The 23,734-nt window shown below is 38.2% G+C and overlaps 3 protein-coding genes across 3 annotated transcripts; 2 read left to right on the forward strand and 1 right to left on the reverse strand.

Moving 5' to 3' along the window:
• Positions 1-2,820: 2,820 nt before the first annotated feature.
• LOC144553010 (protein ACCELERATED CELL DEATH 6-like) lies at positions 2,821-5,187 on the reverse strand. The gene is made up of 3 exons (XM_078301075.1): positions 4,609-5,187; positions 3,568-4,103; positions 2,821-3,476 (listed from the first exon to the last, which is right to left on the reverse strand). Exons 1-3 carry the CDS (start codon positions 5,180-5,182, stop codon positions 2,883-2,885), a joined length of 1,704 nt encoding a protein of 567 aa, XP_078157201.1. The 5' UTR covers positions 5,183-5,187; the 3' UTR covers positions 2,821-2,882.
• Positions 5,188-14,704: 9,517 nt separating this feature from the next.
• On the forward strand, positions 14,705-16,303 carry LOC144552724 (phosphoglycerate mutase-like protein 4). The gene is made up of 6 exons (XM_078300718.1): positions 14,705-14,861; positions 14,969-15,019; positions 15,101-15,208; positions 15,299-15,430; positions 15,600-15,675; positions 15,978-16,303. Exons 1-6 carry the CDS (start codon positions 14,751-14,753, stop codon positions 16,202-16,204), a joined length of 705 nt encoding a protein of 234 aa, XP_078156844.1. The 5' UTR covers positions 14,705-14,750; the 3' UTR covers positions 16,205-16,303.
• A 1,672-nt stretch (positions 16,304-17,975) lies between these two features.
• LOC144552497 (uncharacterized) lies at positions 17,976-18,734 on the forward strand. The gene has a single exon (XM_078300475.1). It carries the CDS (start codon positions 17,976-17,978, stop codon positions 18,732-18,734), a length of 759 nt encoding a protein of 252 aa, XP_078156601.1.
• Positions 18,735-23,734: the final 5,000 nt, after the last annotated feature.

A 23,734-nucleotide genomic window follows, 5' to 3' on the forward strand; every position in this document is an offset into this window, starting at 1 on the left:
CACAGTGCATTGGACTGCCACTAGCAAGATTGTAGAGAAAAAAAAATAGTGACGTTGTTATTAGTAATGTCGCGTCACTTCACGTGTGTCGATCATGTGACGTGATTGTCATCCACCATCTTAGACATATCATGTCACATCACGTAAATTGGCTCAGTCACGTCACATGACCAATATTTTCAACATTAATTTCAATTTATTTTGTAATAGTTTCTTATTTTTTGGTACATTTCATTATTATTTTTTTGAACTAACTTATGAAAATAACAATTAAACACGATCTGTCCCATCACACTAAAAGTCACGTGAGGTGTGGTTACGTCGTTGACCACACGTGACATGATCGTCTTTTACCATTTAAGTTACATCACGTAAAACTAAATTTTGATCGTGTGACGTAACGTGATGTGACTAAATTACAGCATAATAGTCATGTCACCTCACATCACATCACATCACATCACTTCTTTTTTTTTTCTGAGGCAGGAGAGCAAAATGGAAATCTCTACTTGTTCATGATGAGTGAGGCATATGATAGAAGAGAGAATTAAAATAGAAAAGAGAGATTGCAAGTGGAGCATACAAGAGGGAGTAGGAGGAGAAGGTGAACCAATCGCTGATCAAGATAAGAAATGCCTGATGCCTCCCTTACCAAATTGCTGGGCCCATCAGATCACGAATTCACATCCCCTCAGGTTACCTGACCGAGGACAATTGAAATGGATGGTCCAGAATTGTTCTTTTAACGTAGCACGAATCTCAACCCTCATATAATACTGCCCCCTGCGTTATCCTGGATAGGCACCGGCTGAGACCAAATCTGGACCGTCCGTTTCAATTTGCTTGAGTCAGGTACTGGGAGGATACGGATCCGCGCATCAGTCCAGCACCCATGAAATTAAAGGCAAACACATAAATGTTCATTTTTTTTTTTTTTTTTTTATATATATAGGGGTTGTTCCTGGGCTGTTTTGGGACAACTCCTAGTATGGAAGCCTAGACAGCGTGGCTATTATGCAGTGTTTTAAAATGCAGCCGCATGGGTCGCATATGCGTATGCAGTCGGCAGCTGTGCTCAGAATGCCTATGCAGTTTTTCCATGCGGCCGCATATGCGGTCCAAATATGCAGTCATGCGATCCGAATATGCGGCCATGCAGTTTTTCTATGCGGTTTTGATGATTTGATTGTATTTTAATTAAAATTTATATTAAAAAAATCAAAAAATTATTGTTGGTTATGTTATTATGTGAAAATAAATTCAAATATATGAATATGAATATGAATATATATATATATATATATATATATATAGAGTTAGGCTTGGATGCTATGGATAGCATAGTGGCCTCTATGCTACGGCTCAATATTCGAGTTTTCAAAATCCAAACGGTCGATCCGAACCGTTCATCTTATTCTCCATATTAATATCTGCTTGGAGACCAAATTTTACATTTTTCTGAATTTTTTTACTATTTATTAAGTATTTTACAAAATTGTTGATCCAACGGTGGCTGCACAGAACAGTAAAACCGTTGGATTAGCGATTTTCAAAGTGGCTTAATAAATAGTAAAAAAATTCAGAAAATTATAAAATTTGGTCTCCAAGCAGATATTAATATGGAGAATAAGATGAACGGTTCGGATCGACCGTTTGAATTTTGAAAACTCAAATATTGAGCCGTAGCATAGAGACCACTATGCTATCCATAGCACCCCAGCCTAACTCTATATATATATATATAGGATTTGGCTAATATGCTATGGGTTGCATAGAGGTCTCCCATGCTACGGCTCAATATTCAACTTTTCAAAATCCTAATGGTCGATCCGAACCGTTCATCTTGTTCTCCATATTAATATGTGTTTGGAGACCAAATTTTATATTTTTTAAAAATTTTTTACTATTTTTTTAGATTTATTGAATATCGCTGTTTTTTATGGTCCAGATTTGTCTGAAAAACAATGATTTTCAATAAATCTAAAAAAATAGTAAACAATTTCCAAAAAATATAAAATTTGATCTCCAAACACATATTAATATGGAGAACAAGATGAACGGTTCAGATCGATCGTTTGGATTTTGAAAAGTCGAATATTGAGCCGTAGCACGGGAGGCCTCTATGCAACCTATAGCACCGTAGCCAAGTCCTATATATATATATATATATATACGTGAATTTTTATTTTAAAATCCGCATATACGTCTGCATACCGCATATGCGGTATGCAGTGGCATTCCGCATGCATCAACAAAACTACATTTTAAAACACTGCTATTATGTGTTGAACTTGGTCATGTCACATGACCAATATTTTCAACAGTATTTTTAATTTATTTTGTAAAGTTTCTTATTTTTTGATACATTTGAGTGAGGCATGGAGGAGAGCAAAAAAAAGAAGATAGAAGAGAAAATTAAAAAATGAGTATTAAAATAGAAAAGAGAGATTGCAAGTGGAGCATACAAGAGGCAGTAGGAGAAGAGAAGGTGAACCAATCGCTGATCAAGATAAGAAATGCCTCCCTTACCAAATTGCTGGGCCCATCAGGCATCAGTCCATCACCATGGAATTTAAGGCAAACACAGAAATGTTCAATTTTTTTTTTTTTTTGGTTTTATATAGGGGTTGTTCCTGGGCTGTTTTGGGACAACTCAAGTTTGGAAGCCTAGACAGTGTGGCTATTATGTGTTGCACTGAAAATTGCGCTAAAAAGAGTTAATTAATTTAATTCATAAGTTCATTCAAGACAACAAATCCAGGAATACATTTGAAATTATTTCTAATTTTTTTCTTCAAATTAACTCATAGAACAAAGGCTCTGACATTTATTTAAATAATGGTCCTACTCTGCTATGAATATTGATATGATTTTGCACATTTTCAAATCTTTGGAATGAGGTCTTCTCGAAAGAGGCCACGAAGCCTGTAGCGAAGCATTAATAAGGGCCAGTCACCGATGATCTTGGAGAGGAGCGGAAGAATGGTGCAGAGTATCAGTATGAGAATTGCAAGCCACAAGTTGTTGGGTGCCATTACGGTGAACAATCCGGTACCAAATGCAACTGCAGTAGCCTCGTAAGCACACCACATGAGCGCCCTCGTTGTTTTTCTGTAATTCAGCAGGAAATCCAAATCCTCCCATGTCGCCAAAATGCAAAGAAATGCGACAGCAAGAGATGAACACATGGCTATGGTGTCAGAGATGAGGAACACCTGAAAAACGGCTTTTCTTGCAAAAAAGGGCTGTCCGGCATCACCAGGATCAGTACTGAATCCTCCTGGCAAGGTAAAAGCCGCAGCAAAAGTGATAGTAGCGAGAAGGGCAGCAATCAGAGATGTGTTGGAAGTGTACTTTTCTGTAAGTGACTTCACCTCCTGGATTGCTTGCTTCTTGATCTTCTTTTTTGCGCTATCGCTTATTAAGTGTTTCCATCCAGAGGGAATTACATTTGACAACAATGTGAATGACTCATTCTGTGATAGAGAAAGAAAAAAATTAGGCATGATCATTTTTAACCTTGTATAAAAAAAAATACTAGATATACATAAATATTAATTAACTGACCCATTTCAAAGTCTTCAACAAGGCGGTCTTTGCATAAACTACGTTAACTGCATTATTGCCTAGAACATTAACAGCAGTATAATCCTGTCTTGCATGGGCTAGTAAAGAACGAAGAAGCTTCGGATCACACTTGTCAGCAGCATGATGCAGGGGAAGACTGCCACTATTGGTGGCTTGGTTAATAAGCCTATGAAGCTGGGGTGTTTTAAGTATGTAGTCGATAAAATCAGGTTTCTCACACCCAATAGCTTCATGGAGTGCACTATACCCATTTTTGTTGGGAGTATACACAGAGTCGGGGCAAGCGCTCACTATCTCTTCAGCAATCGACACAAAGCCTGCTTGTGCTTCTGTAATAAATGGAGTATTTTCTGTTTGTTCGTTCTTAATATATGCCAAATTAAAATCATGTTCTAAGAACATCTTTACTAGCTCGAGATTGTTGTGAAGTACAGCTCTCTCCAATGGGGTGTTTCCATACGCGTCTTTACTGTATGCGAGTTGTGGCCGTCCACTCAACAGTTGCAGAACTATATCTACATGTCACCAAAAAAAAAAAATTTAGTGAGACCACCTAGAATCTATGAGTAGTTAGTAGTTCAAATGTGTCGAGGCCACAAAACCACAGCCCTATCACAATCAAGGGAGCAACATAGCGCCTATCTGGAGCTAGCGATGTCAGTAAGTGGCAATAGTGAGGTATATATATAGCATTGGAATAAGAGACATTGGTACTGTGCTTATATTTGCCTGTGGCTGAGTGAATAATTATTGTTGTGCTTCATAGAGTGCTTGATTTCAGAAAAAGAAATTATTAGTTTTTGTGTTTTGACCTCTGACTCTAAAGTTTCAACTGTTGGACTTGGAGATAATTTACACAAATATTGATTTCAAGTCAAATTTTGTTAGTTCAGAAGCCAATAGTTGACTCAATGAAATACATAAAAACTAACTACACTGGTAAGCGTACAACTGCATAAGAAGTCTCTAATTAGTATGAAAAATTAAGATGCACAGAATCAGGCTTTATAAGTAAATAACCTCTGTGGCCAAGTCTCACAGCAGCATGCAGAGCAGATTCATCTTTTGTTCCAGAATCTGCCGAAGACGGGATGTCTAGCAATTGTTTTACAACTTTAGAATATCCTCTGCGGGCTGCCATGTACATCGGTGACTCACCTGTGTTGATAACTTGCTCAGACAGTCGCGGCTCCATGTTCAAGAGTTGCAGTGCGAAATTTTCAAAGCCATTTCGCATTGCATGATGCAATGCATTTTCTTGGCGCCTATCAACCTTCAAGAGCATGTGCTTCAAATTGTCAGGCTGCATATGATGTGATGCAGCAGTGATGATGTCAGAAGCCAACGAAAGGTTAGCAGCCATGAGAGAAGTTATCAGTGGGGTCTCGCCATCAACATTAGTGCCGGATAAGAGGGAAGGGGCTCTGGACCAGACCTCTTTTGCGAAATCATGATGGCCGAGCATGGCAGCAATGTGAAGGCAGTTGTTTGAATGAGGAGTGGTAGCAAGGAGGAAATGAGGGTCGGCGAGAATCAAGTGGTTGCAGAGGCTGAGATCACCTTTGCTGCATGCCTTGAGGAGCTCTCTGTCCATTGTCAGATATTGGGTTTAATTTTGACGCTTGCTTATTTAGTTCCTTGTATTTCAACTGATATATAATGGGGGTATATATATATAGGATCCCCACATGACAGTGACAGTGGGCTCCATGAAGTAGGTGATTAGTATGATTTAATTAGGAGGCAATTAATCATGCATGCTGGTCAGCAATTACCTAATCACTAAGTCGCGCATGGTCAGTTATCTAATTCTTTTATTTTGTTGACGGATGGGATTTCAACATCTGGTCTAATATTCTTTTATATTCTACTATGCTTAAACTTCCCGGAAGTTGCAATCCCTTATTAATTTAATTCTAATTTGGTTCGTTGTATGAATTACTACTTAAAACAAGTGTTTTCATTGTGCTCTTAGGGGTGGCAAAAAGGCTCGTAGCTCGTCGATCATGATTCGCACTGACTCGCTCGCTAACAGCTCACTTATTATTGGACATAGTTGTTAACAAGCCAGCTCGCTACTAGTTTAGTCCAGAATTAAAAAGTTAAAGCTGGAGCCAAGGTTGCTCGTCAGCTCGCGAACTAGCTCGGCTAGACATCAATTTGTGAACAAATACTTTTATGCTGTATATATTAATTATAATATATTATTTGTATTATAAACAAAAGAAGTACTTTTATGTTGTCCTAAAACAAGTATATTATTTGTATTAGATTCACAGGCCCTTTTATATTTATTAAATTTAAGCCTTATCCATTCGCACGCAAATTCAACTCAGGTCAGACGGTTAATGTCAAGCTTTGAATAAAATTTGTCCAAATCTCTTTGGATAAAACCGAATTTTTGATTTAATTAGGAGGCAATCATTGACCTAATCACTAATAAGTCGCGCATGGTTAGTGATCTAATTTTTTTTTTTTTTGGTCGACGGATGGGATTTCAACATCTCGGCTAGTTTTTTTATATTTCCAGAAACTTCTTATATATCCCTTTTTTTGTCGATGGATGGTGAGTGATCTAATTCTTATACTTCCAGAAACTTCCTGGAAGTTGCAAGCTCTTATTAAATTAATTCTAATTTGGTTCGTCGTATGAATTACAACCTGAACCAAGTTTGGATGGAGAAGTAGTTTTGATGCCCCCCCCCCCCCCCCCCCCCCCCCCCCCCCCAATCATAACTTTCAATTTTCGTGTTCTCTGTCAAATGATAAATTAGCTTTTGGTCAAAGTGACAATAACAATAGTTTTTGTGTAAGCTCGCAGATTTAAAATTTTAACAACTTTTTTTTTTTTTATAAATATTTAATAGTTCGATGACTTGACCTCAAACTTCTATTAAAACAACGAGTCAATAAATCAGTGTTGTAAAAAATATATGTTTAGACCGATTAATCGGTCAATTAGTCGTTGGTGATTATTCCCGTTATGACTTATCGGTCGATTGATAGGAAGGCTGGGAAATGGAAATGGAGTTAGGCGGTGGGAGCACTCAAGGCGATTACAGAGGTGAGTGGCAACTGGTCTCTAGGAAACGCAAGAACTCAAGCAACGGCGGCTCAACGCAAGGTGACAACTCAGCTAGGGTGAATCTCTACACTCCTTTTAAGCCCCTCTACTCAAAGATAGTAGCATCCTCTTCTACTATCCCTTCTCCCAAAACCCTAAACCACTCTCCTAGCAACAGTCCCCTCCCACTTCACCACAACTCTCACTCACATTCTGCCATGTCTAACCCCTCCCCCCCTTCATCTCCACCACCGACTAGCCCCACATACTACTTTTCTCCTCATAGCCCCACCCAGCTCCGATTTCCCCCTTCCTCCCACTTCACCGAATGGCGCGGGAGATGTTTCCGGTGCTGCCGAACTGGACATAACTCAGCTGCCTGCCGCAATCCCATGCGTTGTGGGAAATGCTGGGGAGAAGGCCACCTCGGGACTCGATGCAAGAGTAAGATGCTAAATCCAGCAACCATGCCGTACTGGTCTAACCAGACTAGGCCGTCGGCACAACAGACTACCTCCCAGCCGCCTTTCGATGATCTCCTACTCAAGCCCTGTCCTCTAACTGCGCCGGCATTACCCACCAACAGGCCCAAAAGACTGTCGGCTTTCATAGAAAGAGACACAGAGATAGCCACTGAAATTGAGAAACTGAGGAATGGGGTTGTCTTCGACACCCATGGCCATGAATTAGGGTTCAAGCTGGAGGATGTGGTGGGGTTTGCCACCCGCACAAAACTGGTGAGTGCTCAGGAGATAGCTTTGGGCATGCTCTCTCCAGGGAAGTTCATTATAACACTACCTCAAGGCATGGCCCCTGAGACCTTCATCAATGCTACCGGGCCCGAGCTTTGGGATGCTGGGTTTACATTCCAGCCTTGGTCCCCGCTCGATGGGGCAAGGCTAGCGGTACCGGAATACAAGGCCCTCCTCTCCCTTGAAGGATTACCCCCGTTCCTGAGAAAAGACCCAGTGGTGGCAAGAGCAGTAGCCTTGTTTGGTACCTTTCTCGGGACAGTCCCTCAACAAGGCATCCCGGACCTCTCACGTTGGACAGCTGTAGTCGCCGTGGATCAACTGGAACGCATTCCGGATGAGCTTGCACTCTATGAGATGGGACTAGAGTTCATCCTCAAGATCCACACCATGAATTGGATTAGGGCTCCGCTTTACTCCACGGCCGACCTACCCAAGCCCCTACCCAAGTACTCTAAACCTCTCCGGCCAGCAAACCTAACCAAAGAGGTCGATACAATTCACGTCTCCATGAGAGTCTTACGTGACTTATGCAAAAACTTGGATCCTGACGACCTACCGGAGGAAATCAGGGACCTACTTGCAGGCCCGGCCAAAGCGGCAGCCATACCCATCGCTCAGGTGGAGCTGGTGGCAAACCTTACGCCTAGGCCTGGTCCGATCGGTGAGGACTGAGCTGTAACGGATAATGATATTCCCTTTGGTATGGACAACACCGGCTCAGCCACACTAGATTCGCCTCAGGAGATCCAGAGGGACAGCTGCAAGGCACGTGAGGCGACACGGCCACAAGAACAAGGAAAGGGTCCTCAGGATGGAGCGGGTCTAAACTCCTCTCATGCTTCATCCGACTCTAATCAAACACGGGACCCACAGCCACAGCGGATCAACGGACAGATTCAAATTTTGCAACGTCCTTCTCCGAGACAAATGAAGCCTGCATGTGCACTGATCCCGGGGACAGTCGTGCAGTCTGATTCTGAGTTTCAGGTCCGTAACAAAGGACAAGTCAGGGAAAATGACAAAGCAGAGTCTTCTAAAGCTAGGCAGAGGACAGCTGGAAGTCGTGACAAAGAGGTGGTAGCCACCAAAGCCCAAAACAGGCCCAAGAAACCAAAGGCCTCTCAGCAACCCAAGATAGGGAGAGTAATTAATCTACAAATACCTCCAAGGCCCGTTACTTTCAAGACCACAACAGGCCGTAAACTCCCTAAGACTAAGGAATTAACAAGGCGGGCTGAGGTCAGCCTGAACTCAGAGGGCTTCTATGAAGTAGCAGTCCACTATCATCATTGTGAGGCGATTGCTAGAGGATGTGGGGTCACAACTGATGCAGTATCGCAGGCCTTATTGGATGACAATGCGCATAGGCGTTCAATGGAGATGAGTGAAGGGGACCCGAATCCCTTAACAGAGGGCCCAAACATCTCCTTTGACTCGGATGAGGAGCTGGGTTCCGAAGAGGAACTGGGTTGAGAGCCTGGTTTGCAAACAGGAGCTGGTTGCTGTGCTGAGTAGTTAATTATTATCCAATGTTTATTAAAAATTTCAAACTTTTATCATGGAATGTTCGAGGTTTGGGAAATGATGACAAATGCAATGTAGTACGGAATGTTATCCGGAAAGCAAGATGTGATGTATTGGCTTTACAGGAAACTAAAGGCAATACAATTGATTATTTTTACGTGTCGCGTTTTTTACCTTCTTTTTTCAACCGTGATGTGGTTTACAACTTAGCCGATAATTCAGCAGGGGGTATCATAATTGCCTGGACTCATGCTTTTACTTTAATTATAGCATGGGCAACTAAACATACCGTTTCGGTAAGGCTCAGACATGTGTCAACTGGGAAGCTATTTGTTGTCACAAATGCTTATGGTCCGACTGAGGACTCTCTCAAACGGGAATTCATGCAGGAATTGCGTTACTGTGCAACATTGATTAATGAACCTTGGCAACTTGTGGGGGACTTCAACCTCATAAGATGGTTAATTGATAGATCCACGAGCACTAGAAATTTTGAACTAATGGAGTTGTTTAATGATCTTATTGCAGATTTGGGCGTGATAGATGTCCCGGTTCACAACCGAGCGTTCACTTGGACTAATAAAAGACCAGTACCGACCCTATCAAAATTAGATCGGGTCCTTCTGTCAACGGAATGGTCGACTTCCTACCCGGCAATTGCACTACAGGCCCTTGACATAATTGTTTCTGACCACACTCCTTTGCTTCTCACATGCAAGGGCTTGCAACAACATCCCAAAAAAAAATTCAGACTAGAAGTCTTCTGGTTCAAATACAGTGTCCCTAGAGAGATGGTGCGCCTATTGTGGGATGGAAACCCAACCAACCGAAGCCCCATAGACAGCTTCCATAACCGTACAGTGCTGTTACACCGCTCCCTTAGGCTTTGGCACTCAGACTCTTTTGGTAACATGCAGAAACAGCTAGACTTTTGCAGGGAGTCAATTCTATTCTTTGACCGAATTGAAGAACAAAGACCCCTGGAGAATCATGAATTCCTGACAAGGTTAAAGATCAAGGAGAGGGCATTCCATCTGGCGAATAACATTGAATTAAAATGGAAGCAACGGTCAAGATGCAATTGGTTATCACACGGTGATCGGAATTCAAAGTTTTTTCATGCCTTCGCGTCTTCTAGACTAAGAAGGAATTTGGTTGTACAGATCCAAGAGGGAGATCAAGCATCAACTGACCCGGCTTGTATAAGGGCAATATTTACAAAGTCGATGCAGGAAGTTTTGGGAACTTCTTCTCAGGTGATGCCGTTCAATGCGGCTGCTATCTATGAACCTAATCCGATCCTACACAGTCTTCAAGACAATTTCACCTTGGAGGAAATTGAGAAGGCAGTCAAGCAACTCGCCAACAATAAGGCGTCCGGCCCGGACGACTTACCAAACGAGTTTCTCAAAACCTATTGGACCGAGGTTAAAGGGGAGTTACTTCAAATCTTGAATGACTTCCATGACCACAGAATTCAGCTGCAACATTTCAATGAAGCAAGAATTGTGATGGTCCCCAAGATTGACTCTCCAGCTACTACTTCGGATTACCGCCCTATTAGTGTACTCAACCTAATTCCAAAGCTTATATCCAAGGTGTTATCGAATAGGTTGAGGACCATGCTGCCACAACTCATATCTCCTAACCAAACCGCATTTGTGCATGGTAGACAAATCTAGGAGAACTTTGTCTCAACGAGAGAGATTCTCCAACATGTGTCGGCTAAGGGCAATCCGGCCATATTCGCAAAAATTGATTTCAGGAAGGCCTTTGATACGGTGGAATGGCCGTTTCTTATCAATGTTATGCGGGCACGTGGATTCCCGGAGAAATGGATAGCTTGGATGACCACTATTTGGAATACCTCCTCTTCTAGGGTTTCAATTAATGGAGATGATTCCGAACCATTCACGCACAAACGGGGTCTCCGTCAAGGAGACCCGTTATCTCCCATGCTCTTTATCATTGCCGTGGATGTCTTTCAAAGAATGGTCAAAGCTGCAAATGGAACACTTGAAGCCTCTCTGTCGAACAAGCTAACTGACCCGATCCTGGCACTTCAGTACGCGGACGACACGGCTATAGTGGCTAGTGCCGACATCGATACTCTGATCACATTCAAACTTGTTCTCAGGCTGTTTACTGGGGTATCAGGGCTGCAGGTGAATTTTTCAAAGAGTGTTTACATCCCAATTAACACGCAAGTGGAAGATAGTAGATGGATACACTATGTGATCGGGTTCACCTGTTCCAGTTTCCCAATCACCTATCTTGGGATGCCACTGTCCATCAAAAGACCTCCTAAAGCTTCATTTCTCCCTCTAATAGAAAGAATTGAGAGTAGATTGCAAGGATGGCAGTCCAAGCTACTTTCAAGAGGTGGAAGGTTGGAGTTAGTTCAATCGGTTCTCTCCACGATTCCTTTATATTTCATGACCTGTTTTCTTTTGCCAAAATGGGTAATTGAGAGGATTGACAAGGCAAGAAGGGCCTTTCTCTGGGCAAGGAAAAATGGCCATACCAGAGCAATTTCACTTTGCAATTGGGAGATGGTTATAACTCCAAAACAGTGGGGGGGCCTTGGACTACCAGACTTACACGTGAGGAACATATCCCTCCTTTTAAGATGGTGGTGGAAGGGATATAAAGATCCAAGTGGATTATGGGGGGCTACAATCTGTATGATTAGATGGCAAGGTCAGTATCAGCCGGGACCTATCTTGTGGTCAAAGCAGGGCTCCTACTTCTGGAATCAGCTGCTGTCACTCAAACACCGCTTTGATTGGTTGATTATGTGGGCAATAGGGGATGGGTCCTCAATTTCGTTTTGGTACGACAAATGGGGACCTCAGGTGCTAAAGCAAATGGGATCACGTTGTATTAATCATGCTATGTCTCTACAAGAAGCCTCAACCTTGGATGCAGACCTAACCCCGGCTGATCTTCAATTCACTCAGGGGCAGGTGGATGAATTAAGATGGAACTGGGAAGAGAATGCACAGTACTCAGCAGCCTCAATTTACAAACTGTTAACGGGTGGTGGGTTAATAAGGGGAGAATTCATAGCAGTTTGGAAGTATCATGTTCCACCGTCTGTCAAGATTTTCCTATTCCTACTACTGAATGACAAATTGTTAACTAGAGAGGTCATGGTAACAAGGTGTTTCAACATTCAAGATAGTTCATGCCCGTTATGTAACTCATGTGACTTTGAAACGGCTCACCACCTTTTCTTTGAGTGCACATACTCCAAACAGATATGGACTAACATTGCTTCTGCAGTTCATTGTCAGGTGGTGACAAGGGGTGATTCAGTGGGGCAAGTCTGGAGGAAATCCGCCTCAAGATTTAGAAGAAGTCAACAAGTGCGTGTAAGATGGAAAAATCTATTTTCCTCTGCATGTTGGTCAATCTGGAGGCAGAGGAACTGCAAAGTGTTTGAAAGAAGAGCACCCCCACTGGACTTGGTAACAGACTGGATTATTAGGCAAGCAACTCTTTGGGAACAGTGTTGCAAGGCCACAAGTAATGGAATTATGTAGTTTGAAAGTCCCTTTTATTTTAATTCTTGTTCTGTTATCTTGACAGTGATCTAGGGTACTATACATGTAGTGGGTAGGATGATAAACGAGCATGGGTGCAGGACACCAGTTACTGAGAGCTTGGATATTGGGCCTTAGAGCTGGCATGAACGTATAGTCCCTAGTTTGTAATGTTTGTAATGTTTATATTCTATGATATATATACAAAACCTGGCAGCTTCTGCCCGCCCATTTCAAAAAAAAAAAAAAAAGACTTATCGGTCGATTATTCCCGATTATATATGACTGATTAATTCTTATTATTTCCGATTAATCACTTAGTTATATCATGTTCGTTCGACAAGCGCATACCATTATTTACAAAATTGAATTAATTAAACTTGTAATTGTTTTATACTTGTTGCATGTGTGAAATTGAAGTTATGGGCTCTGGATGGATATTAGGATATAGTTAGCATTTGGGTCCACCATGTTTCCTATAGATATATTCTTGCATTGATTTTTCATGAAATAAACGGATGTTCACAAACAATATCAGTATTATTCCTGCATTTGAATTTAATTGATAATATTTTTCTACAATTATCCTGATTTGGCATTTATCATCTCGAGTTGATTCATTATAAATTTTCTTTGTATTGCATTTTTTTTTAACTTCTATTAGCAGTACTTGAGTTCATCTTCTTAACTTATTTTAATTGTTGCATTGCATGTTACTGAATAAAATCTTCAAAATAAAAAAAAGTAAGGGGGCAAATTGTAAGTTGATCTTACAATTTCAATTCTGAGTGACGAATATGATGAATGAGGTCCCGGTGTACTTGAAAGAGATTGGCTGAGGCGAATCTGCACCCTCTGTTCTTCATCAAAATTCATGAATAAGTATTGATCAGTGTTATTTCGTCCATAATGATATTTTAAAATTTATCAAATATACCTCAAATAATGAATCCAAACAGTTTAAATTGATTTATCTTACTAGTAATGTATTTATATGCAAAATTTATAAATTTTTTAATTCATTTTATATAAGTCCAGTGGTAGAAAAAATACCAAAATATTTTTAGTTAGCACCCTAATAAATCAAAATTAAACAACCACCACTCATATCTCCAAATTACAATTCTTACCACTCACGCATCCTCGTGATGTACACCAATTTTTTTGGTGGACTAGTTGAGGATGCGCACTAAATTAATTGTTTTTTTTTTTTTAATTTTTTGGTGCACACTCTAAGGAAGTGCTTTTTTTCTTTTTCTTTTAGTTATGTTATGTCTAGTTTTGCGTATAATTTGTAGTAATTTGCGCACCGACATTCTTAGGACAAATCACTGCTCAAATTGTGCAAATAATTTGTTGTAGTAATTTAGTTCAAATTTAGTACAATTTTTTGTTTGTTAAACAAGTGTGTTTTATATTTTCTATAATTTCACCGTCAAATTTGATGTGTACATATAATTCTAAACACCACAGAACAAAATAGAATATAATAGAAAAAAATTAGTCCAAAAATTTCAAACACAACAGAACAATTACTTGATTTGAAAATTTTAGACTATCCAAAAACTATGATTTTGTATCTATCTAAAAAGTAGTAAAAAAATTAAAAAAAATATGAAATTTAGTTTACAAGTACATATTTATATAAAAATCATGATAGTTCAGATCAACAGTTAGAATTAAAAACAAAAAAAAAAAATTATTAATCCGTTGTATAGACCAATCTGCACTGTGCATAGTACCGTAGCTCACTCGTTAAAATTTTAACTTTATTAACGACTTTCTCATATTTCATTTCTACCTTTTACAGAGTTTGCGCAGAACCTATTATTTTTTTTCTTCATCAAATAGCGCACTAATACATAACTATAGTTGAGCAGTGCCATTGCTAGTGACAAAATATGTGTTTATCTTTTTATAGTGGAATATGACACTAAGCCGCCACCATTAAATAAATTATATATATGTAATATGTTCATTAGACAAATCAAAGGCCACATGATCGTAAAATAAATATAGTAATTCAAAAGAAATATAATAAAAAAGAGCGTCACAGCTAGCTCTGTACTCGAGTGGGACCCCAAGTGACCAACTCAGGAATATTAATATTTTAAAATATGAAAAAAAAAAAAGTAGCCGGTAAGGTTAAAATTTTAAAATACTAAGATGGTAACGAAAGTATGAAACATAAGATCTACATTCCTTCTCGTAGTCTTGCAAGTTGCAACCCTTGGCATTTCTGACAAGTGCATTTGGGTTTCGACGAACCGAAGCATGTCTTCCAGCGGAGCCACAGAGGAAGAGATGGATATACCAGAGGGATACGCCGAGATAGTGGTGGTGCGCCATGGCGAAACCTCCTGTAACGCTTCTCAAATCCTTCAGGTCACATTTTTTCCAATACTTCAACTCTCTTCCTCTTTTCCTAAATTCGGTGGTTTGGTACCAGGAGAGAAAATTTTAATTATCTCTGTTTTCCACTGTATAAACAGGGACAATTGGATTCAGAATTAAATGAGACTGGAAGGCAACAAGCGGCAGCGGTAAGCTATGCTTTAATTGTTCAATGAAAATTGCATTTGATCTCCCTTTTAATTTTATTTTTCTCATTGCATTTTTGGAAGGTTGCTAGTCGCTTATCGAAAGAGTTCAAGTCCAGTGCCATATATTCTTCCGATCTAAAACGAGCAGCCGAGACGGCACAGATTATTGCAAAGCAATGTGATTTGAAGGTGTTGCTTTTAATTTTAGATCTTGACAAAGTTTAGCTTTGTTTTTCTCTATGAAAAATTGTATATATGCTAATATGTTATGTATTATAGGTTATCTTGGACCAACAATTGAGAGATAGGCATCTAGGAGATCTTCAAGGCTTGACATTAGTGGATGCTCAAAAGATGAAACCTAGTGCTTATAATCTTTTCATATTATACAAAAGAGATCAAGGACTTCCAGTAATTTTCTCCTGACATTTTCTTTTATGAATTTTTATTTCTTATAGTTTCATAGAAATTTAATATGAAAGGTCTCTTGAGTACAAACTACTCTATTTTGGAATTAAGCGGGTTTTATTATTTTAAATATACAAATTGTTATTGCCTGCTTTTAATTTTTTTTGTTAAGGGTGGTGGAGAAAGTTTGGATCAACTACATGAGCGGTGTGTTTCTTCTTTTCAAAAGATAGCCAGCCAACACACAGGTAAAATCCCTTGGAAGGTGTTACATTTTCAGAAAATTCTCTTCACGAGAAGCATTATTGTCTCATTACTGGACTGTGGTACATACAAGTTATTGCCAAACCCATACTGTCCTGGTCACTAGCCTTTTGTTTAGTATGTGCTAATTGGGAATCTTGGTAAGATTGTTCAATCTTTACTCTCAAGTCTCTAATGTTAGTAACAAGGTATATATGTATTACCTTAAGTATATAAAAAAACAACTATAATTCTCTGATTTTTAGTGAATTTAATAGACATAATATAATATAATATAATTTGTCAGGTGAAAGAGTAATAGTGGTTAGTCATGGCGGTTTCATGATAGAACTGCAAGATGAAGTTGCTCCAAATAGAAAATTGGAAGGCAAGATAAAGAATACTTCAGTTAATGTTATCCTCATTTCTCCTTCTAACAACCATTGGTTTATCAAGAAATGGGGCGATACCAGCCATCTTCGGGGAATACGTGCGCTTGACAGTGGATTTAGTGGGGATAAAACATCAGCATAGTGTTTTTTGAAACAAGATATCAGGGTAGAGTTACAATTGTGGTTTAAAGTTTAAACCACTTTAATTAATAGTTTCTCGTATGGGTCTTTGAAATAATTTGGCTGACTGCTCAATATGATCATTTCTCTATTTGGGTATGTGGCATCATGCCTACATTTTTAGATTGTACACGGATAATTTATTTCTATCCAAGAGTAAAACAAATTTAACTTTCAGAATTACGAGCCAAAATTAGTTTTGCTGAAAAGTGTTGCTCTCGCTGTTCGTTGTTTATTCGTTACAAATGAAAAGCGAATTTTTTTTTTGCTGACGCAATTTCTAAAAATGTGTAATTAAGTTTGAAAAGTTATCTTTATTTCTCACAATAAATTTATTAATTTATACATTTTTTGTTTTAATTTTGAAAATCTCAATTTATGAAATGTATATTGGCCCTAAAATGATAATCCATGAGCTCGCCTACGCCGGTTTCTCTCAGGAAACAGAGCATCGCGTCGAGCTTATTGGGGGACTTGAGGCGCCTCGTCAGAAGAAAGACTACATGATTGGACAAGGTACTCTACAGCGAAGTTGGGATTTGGGGGCGACGCTTGATGGGGAGCTCTGGAGGCGAGAAATGGTGTGCTCTGATTGAGGGGAAGAGATTGACGGTAGTCGCTAGGGATGTAAACGGATCGGATATTATGATTTCGTCCGCATCCGTATTCGAAAATTACCTAAATTATCCTATCCGTATCCGATAGAACGTATCCATATCTATCAGTGAGACTATTCGTATCCGTGTCCGTATCCATCTCCGGACAGGAATTATAGGAATGAAGAAATACTGAACTCGGAACCCTACCCGTTAACCAATCAATTCACATAAGCGGGTTGGATTCGATTCGAAAGTGCAAGCCCATTTCTGGGCCACGACCCGTTGAGGAACTTGGAAAGTGGTTTGTTTAAATAATATCGGGGGCCTGTTTTCGGTTTTCCAGATCCGACCTCAAGACGTACGGAGTGTTTAAATTATAAAACATAATTCTAGTTGCAGAATTGTATAATTATTGTTATTTTACAATTAAAATTATGGAGATGTAAAATTTGAAATTGTAAAATTACTAAATAAAAAATAATTGAAGTTATACAAATAAAAATTATATACAATTTGTTAAGAAATAAACCGCTTTCAACCGGACACGACTTTGGTGTTGTTGGGGGTCATATGTATCTAAAGCTATTTAAAATTTGTCTTTTTTGTATGATTTTTTTAATCTTTATTATCCACCTTAAATTTATTCATATCCGACACTTATCTGTTAAAACTATAAGAGAAAACAAATAAATAATGAATAAATATCGTAAATGATAGCTTATATAATCTAACACAAAATATTGCAAACAAATAAATATATTACTTTAAACATGTTGAGAAATAAAAGGCCTCAGACCCGTGAGGGTATTTTCGTCATAGGCACTTTCTAGGAAAAATAAAGAGCTCACATTTAAGGAGCTTCAATTTATTTATTCCTGTTTTAGGGACTGTACTGTTACCTTTTTAGGGACTGTACCGTTAGGATTTTTTACCGTTACAACTCTGGCTAATAAGCCATGTACACAGATAAAGCATATATGATATATACAATATTTTTCATCATAAAAAGCTCTCTGATCTCAACTGTTAAATTCAACATGGTATCAGAGCATTTCTGATCCAAACTAAGGCTTCCGCAAAATCTCTTCAAGATCCCTCAACCAAGTAAAATTCAAAAAAAGGGGCACTGTCAAAATGGCAGAAATCCTTCCAGATCCAAGGGAAACCACCACAATAATCAGGCATCAAGCCGATTTCAATTCATCTAAAAAATTAACCAATATCCCTTTGGATGGAAAAAACTATATACAGTGGGCCAAAGCAGCCAGAGTTACTCTCAAAGCAAAAAGATTGCTCGGGTATGTCAATGGCAGCAAAATAAGACCCACTCAGGGGGAGGATGATCAAGAAGAATGGGATGTGATAGATAGTCAAGCAATGACATTAATCACCAATTCGATTGATTCACGACTAACCACTTCCTTCTGGGCTTGCGAGACAGCAGCAGAGCTATGGCAAGCCATTGAGAAGCAGTTTAGTGATCAAACAAGCCATTCTCAAATCTATCAACTAAAAACCGAAATCGTCAAAATTACTCAAGAATCAAGAGACATACCAGAATTAATCGGACTTGTAACAGCCAAATACGAAGAGCTCAAATTGTACAGACCACCAACCACTGACCTTAATGTGCTCCGAGAACGGGAAGAAATGGATAAAATTTATACATTTCTGGCAGCTCTTGATTCAAGTTATGAAGCTGTTAGAGCTCAGATCCTCCTCTCCAAAGAGAAACTGACATTTGATGATGTCACCGCCCGTATTCGGCAAGAGGCAACAAGGCGAGTTGCAATGAAGACCTCCGACTTGAACCCAAAGCCGGAGGCTCATGCCTTCTCAGCCCAGTACCTCAGCGCCAAAGGAAGGGGTAAGGGGGAGAAAGGGGGAGAGTGAGAAATGCTCGCACTGTAAACGGGACGGGCATACTCAAGAGAAATGCTGGGTGCTTCATCCTCACCTCCGACCTAAGAGGAATGATCGGAATCCAGAGGCGGCGAAGAAGAAGTTCAAAACCCTAGATCCGAAAGAGGGGGAGAGGAGAGGTCTGATCTCAACGAAGGGAGGAAATGGAGACGAGGGGTCTAAAAGCCTGGGCGAAGCGACTGGACCAAGTCGAAACGAGAATGATCGGGAGGACCGACTCGACCGACTGGAGTCGATGTTGGCTTCGCTGCTGGGCCAGAAAATGGGCCAAGGTCCAATTCAAATTCTTTTAAACTCTAAACTTAAAACCAGCCCAGGAAATGTAACCAGCCCAGAAAATGTAAAATTTAATTTCGGTATAGAAAAGCCTATACACAGTGAACAGATTCATAAGGATAGTTTTAAAAACAAATGCTTAGCTATAGGTTTTTCAACCAAAAATGCACCTCAAGAATGTACCAAATGGGTCCTTGATTCCGGTGCTACCGATCATATGACCGGGAACCAAAGTTTGTTAAAGAATTATCGTCCAATCAATGGTGAACAATTCTTTACTGTTGCCAACAATGAGAAAATCAAAATTAAAGGGTGGGGCATGGTTAGCATTTTTCCAAAAAGAATTTTTCAAGATGCTTTTTTTGTTGAAAATTGCTCTGTCAATTTATTATCTATTAGTAAGCTAACTAAAGAATTGAATTGTGAGATTATTTTTAAAGAAAAAAATGTTATTTTTCAGGATCTTTTCACCAAGGAGAAGATTGGTGAAGGTTTCCTAGAAAATGGACTATATTTTTTGAATAGCAACAAGTTTATTTTCAACACTAGGAAAAATGAAGATTTAAGTGAACTTTGGCACAAGCGGGTGGGGCATCCTTCCGACAAGATACTTAAACATATGTTTAATTTTACTAATATTGATTGTAGCAAGTGTGAAGTTTGTAAGCTTGCCAAGCATACAAAACTTCCTTTTTGTAATTCAAATTCTAAGAGTAATGAAATTTTTGAGCTAGTTCACTCCGATGTGTGGGGACCCGCTCCCGTAAATTCTTATAATGACTTTAGATATTACGTTATATTTATTGATGATTTTTCAAGAACAACTTGGATATATTTGATGAAAAATAAAAGTGAAGTTTTCTTTCACTTTCAAACATCTGTAAGTTTTGTAGAAACTCAATTTAATATAAAAATCAAAACTTTTAGAACGGACAATGGAACGGAATTTGTAAATCAAAATTTCTTAAATTTTATAAAACAAAAAGGTATTATTCATCAAACTTCTTGCGTTTATACCCCCCAACAAAATGGTATTTCCGAGAGAAAAAACCGTCATCTACTTGAGATGACAAGAACACTTTTATTTCAAAATAATGTTCCAAAGATTTTTTGGTCGGAAGCCGTCCTCACCGCAACCTATTTGATAAATAGGTTACCTAGTGCCATTCTAGATTTTAAATGTCCTATTGAAATACTTTATAATAAAAAACCGAATATTGATCATTTGAAAGTTTTTGGTTGCACTTATTTTGTTCATAAAAATAAAATAGATAAATTAGATTTCACCTCGATAAAAACCTTTTTTGTTGGTTACTCTCTTGAAAAAAAGGGGTTTAAGTGTTATGATCCGAAAACAAGAAAACTCTACATCTCAAGAGATGTAACTTTTTTTGAGAACGAATCATTTTATAATAAAAATGAAGAAAACCACTCTAATAAATCATTTTCAAATGAGTTTGTTATACCTTGTGTTACTAATCTCGAAAGAAGAGAAAATCTTTTTGAAAATGTTGAGATAAGTAATCAAGAATCCGAAGGAGATGAGCAATTATTGGAAGAAACCGAAGAAAGTGGGGATTATGAAGAAGTCCAAGTAGAAGAAATACCATTGAGAAGATCTAGCCGACAAATTCAACCTTCAACAAGATTGAGGGATTTTGTCACATATTCGGTACAATATCCTATACAAGATTATATTTCCTACAATAATATTTCTCATGATCATTATGCATTCTTAAACTCTTTGTCAAAAATAGAAGAACCAACCAATTATGAAATAGCAAAATTGGATCCAAATTGGTGTAAAGCAATGGAAGAAGAACTACATGCCTTAATAAAAAACCAAACTTGGGAATTGTGTGAATTACCAAAAAATAAGAAACCGATTGGGTGTAAATGGGTGTACAAAATTAAATACAATTGTGATGGCACCATTGAACGGTACAAGGCTAGACTAGTAGCCAAAGGTAATACCCAAACATACGGTATCGATTATCATGAAACTTTTGCACCCGTAGCCAAAATGAATACGGTGAGAATTCTTTTTTCCATTGCGGTTAATAAAAATTAGAGTTTACACCAAATGGATGTAAAAAATGCATTCCTCCAAGGGACGCTCGAGGAAGAAGTTTATATGTCATTACCTCCCGGTCACAAAAAGGAAGGAATTTCTAACCTTGTTTGTAGGTTAAAAAAATCAATCTATGGACTAAAACAATCTCCAAGGGCATGGTACGGTAAACTTAACCATTTCTTATTATCTTGTAATTTCAAAATGAGTCTAGCCGATTCATCCTTGTTTACCAAGCATAATTCTAACGGTACCACTGTGGTTTTGGTTTATGTCGATGACATAATTATAACCGGAGATAACCAAAATGAAATTGAAGATGTTAAAAGAAACTTAAAACAAAAATTTGAAATAAAGGATTTGGGCAAATTAAAATATTTTCTTGGGATAGAAATTGCCCACTCCACAAAGGGGCTATTTTTATCACAAAGAAAATATGTTATTGATTTGCTCAAAGAAACCGGAAAAATAGGGTGTAAACCGGCTATCACACCAATTGACACCAATATAAAGCTCAATACCGAAGATGGTGAACCATTAAGTGATATCAACCAATTTCAAAGACTCGTAGGAAAATTAATTTATTTAACCGTAACTAGACCGGATCTTGCTTTTGCCGTGAGTCAAATTAGCAAGTTTATGCATGCACCAAGAACACCTCACTTAGATGCCATTGATAGAATATTAAGGTATCTAAAAAGTTCTCCCGGAAAGGGAATTTGGATGAGAAAAAATGGTACTAATGCAATATGTGGCTATTCCGATGCAGATTGGGCCGGTAGCTTCGATAGAAAATCGACCACCGGTTTTTGCACATTTGTAGGCGGAAATTTAGTCACATGGAAGAGCAAGAAGCAAAATGTCGTGGCGCGATCAAGTGCAGAAGCAAAATGTCGTGGCGCGATCAAGTGCAGAAGCAGAATATCGAGCCATGGCATCAACCGCAAGTGAATTGACATGGATTAAGCAAGTGTTGACCGACTTGAATGTGAAGGCTAATGAACCAATGCAAATGTTTTGTGACAATCAAGCGGCAAGACACATTGCGGCAAATCCAATCTTTCACGAGCGTACCAAACACATTGAAGTGGATTGCCACTACATTCGAGAAAAAATTCAAACTCAAGAAATCGAAACTCCATTTGTCAAGAGTGAAGATCAATTAGCGGATATATTTACGAAAGGATTAAGCTCTAAGGTTTTCGAGAATATTTCATGCAAGCTAGGATTATATGATCTCTATAATCCTAGCTTGAGGGGGAGTGTTGAGAAATAAAAGGCCTCAGACCCGTGAGAGTATTTTCGTCATAGGCACTTTCTAGGAAAAATAAAGAGCTCACATTTAAGGAGCTTCAATTTATTTATTCCTGTTTTAGGGACTGTACTGTTACCTTTTTAGGGACTGTACCGTTAGGATTTTTTACCGTTACAACTCTGGCTATATAAGCCATGTACACAGATAAAGCATATATGATATATACAATATTTTTCATCATAAAAAAGCTCTCTGATCTCAACTGTTAAATTCAACAAAACACTTCATCAATACATAAAAAATTATAATTATTGATCATATTATTACAAAAGAATATATATTATATTAAACTATATACAATATTTTATATATCAATCTCGTCGTCATCGTTGTCGTCATCATCATCATTATCATAATAATAATATTTTTTTTTTGCCATATACAATTTTATATTTATCAATCCTATTAAAATAATAAGTATAAAATAATTATTATTTTAATTTTTTATCAACAAGATAAACAAAATTTAATTAGGTTGCCCATACATTTATCCTTTAAATAAAAAAAAATATTATTACTTATATTCGCTTATTAAAAATACGACACGGATAGCTAGAGGAGGAATACGATTGACAAGTGACAAAACATCAGGTACGTAGCATCATTGTCTTATATTGTTTCTCGATCGGATGGGTATTTTAAATGATTTGGCTGACGGCTCAATCTCATTTCTCTATTTGGGTACGTAGCATCATACCTACTTTTTTGGATACTACACAAATAATCCATTTATATCCAAGAGTAGAGCAAATTCAATTTTCAAAATTAATTTGCTGAATAAGTATTACTCAGGCTGTTCGTTGTTTATTTGATACAAACATTTTCCTGGCAAATTATTTTGTATGGATGCGCAGCTTCTCAAAATGTTTACGTTTGAAAAGTTATCTTTACATCTCCCAATATATATATATCTATGTACTATGAATTTATATTTTTTTTTCTTTCTTCTTTTGAAACTCTTTTTACACGATTTGAAAAATTATCAACATGGTGATTGCCAAGGAATCCAATTTATGAAATGTATGATGGCCAGCAAATAATAATCAATGATCCCGGTAACACAAAAGTAGAACTATCGTGTGAATTTCTTGTGGAATATATAAAAGGAGCACTCATCAGATTCTTACCTGTAAATCCATAAAATAAGTTCCTCTATAATAACTTGTGAAATATACAGTGGGTTGACAAATAAAAGCCAATCAATAAAGCAAAAGAAAAAAGAAAAATAAATCTCCATGCTAAAAAAGAAATTACATAAATTATTTTTACCACAAATGACAAACTATATTAGGGAATTCAAATGTAAAA

Source organism: Carex rostrata, chromosome 4, assembly GCF_964058835.1.
Source record: "Carex rostrata chromosome 4, lpCarRost1.2, whole genome shotgun sequence".
Lineage (NCBI taxonomy): Eukaryota > Viridiplantae > Streptophyta > Magnoliopsida > Poales > Cyperaceae > Carex > Carex rostrata.

What these genes read in the sequence shown, in the direction of transcription:
- LOC144552497 (XM_078300475.1), top strand. Translation starts at nt 17,976, where the DNA reads ATGGCAGAAATCCTTCCAGATCCAAGGGAAACCACCACAATAATCAGG.
- LOC144553010 (XM_078301075.1), bottom strand. Translation starts at nt 5,182, where the DNA reads ATGGACAGAGAGCTCCTCAAGGCATGCAGCAAAGGTGATCTCAGCCTC. An exon ending in TGTGAGACTTGGCCACAGAG is followed by an intron (nt 4,104 to 4,608) that starts GTTATTTACTTA and finishes GGTGACATGTAG; the next exon opens with ATATAGTTCTGCAACTGTTG. An exon ending in TGTTGAAGACTTTGAAATGG is followed by an intron (nt 3,477 to 3,567) that starts GTCAGTTAATTA and finishes TCTCTATCACAG; the next exon opens with AATGAGTCATTCACATTGTT.
- LOC144552724 (XM_078300718.1), top strand. Translation starts at nt 14,751, where the DNA reads ATGTCTTCCAGCGGAGCCACAGAGGAAGAGATGGATATACCAGAGGGA. An exon ending in ACGCTTCTCAAATCCTTCAG is followed by an intron (nt 14,862 to 14,968) that starts GTCACATTTTTT and finishes CTGTATAAACAG; the next exon opens with GGACAATTGGATTCAGAATT. An exon ending in GAAGGCAACAAGCGGCAGCG is followed by an intron (nt 15,020 to 15,100) that starts GTAAGCTATGCT and finishes CATTTTTGGAAG; the next exon opens with GTTGCTAGTCGCTTATCGAA.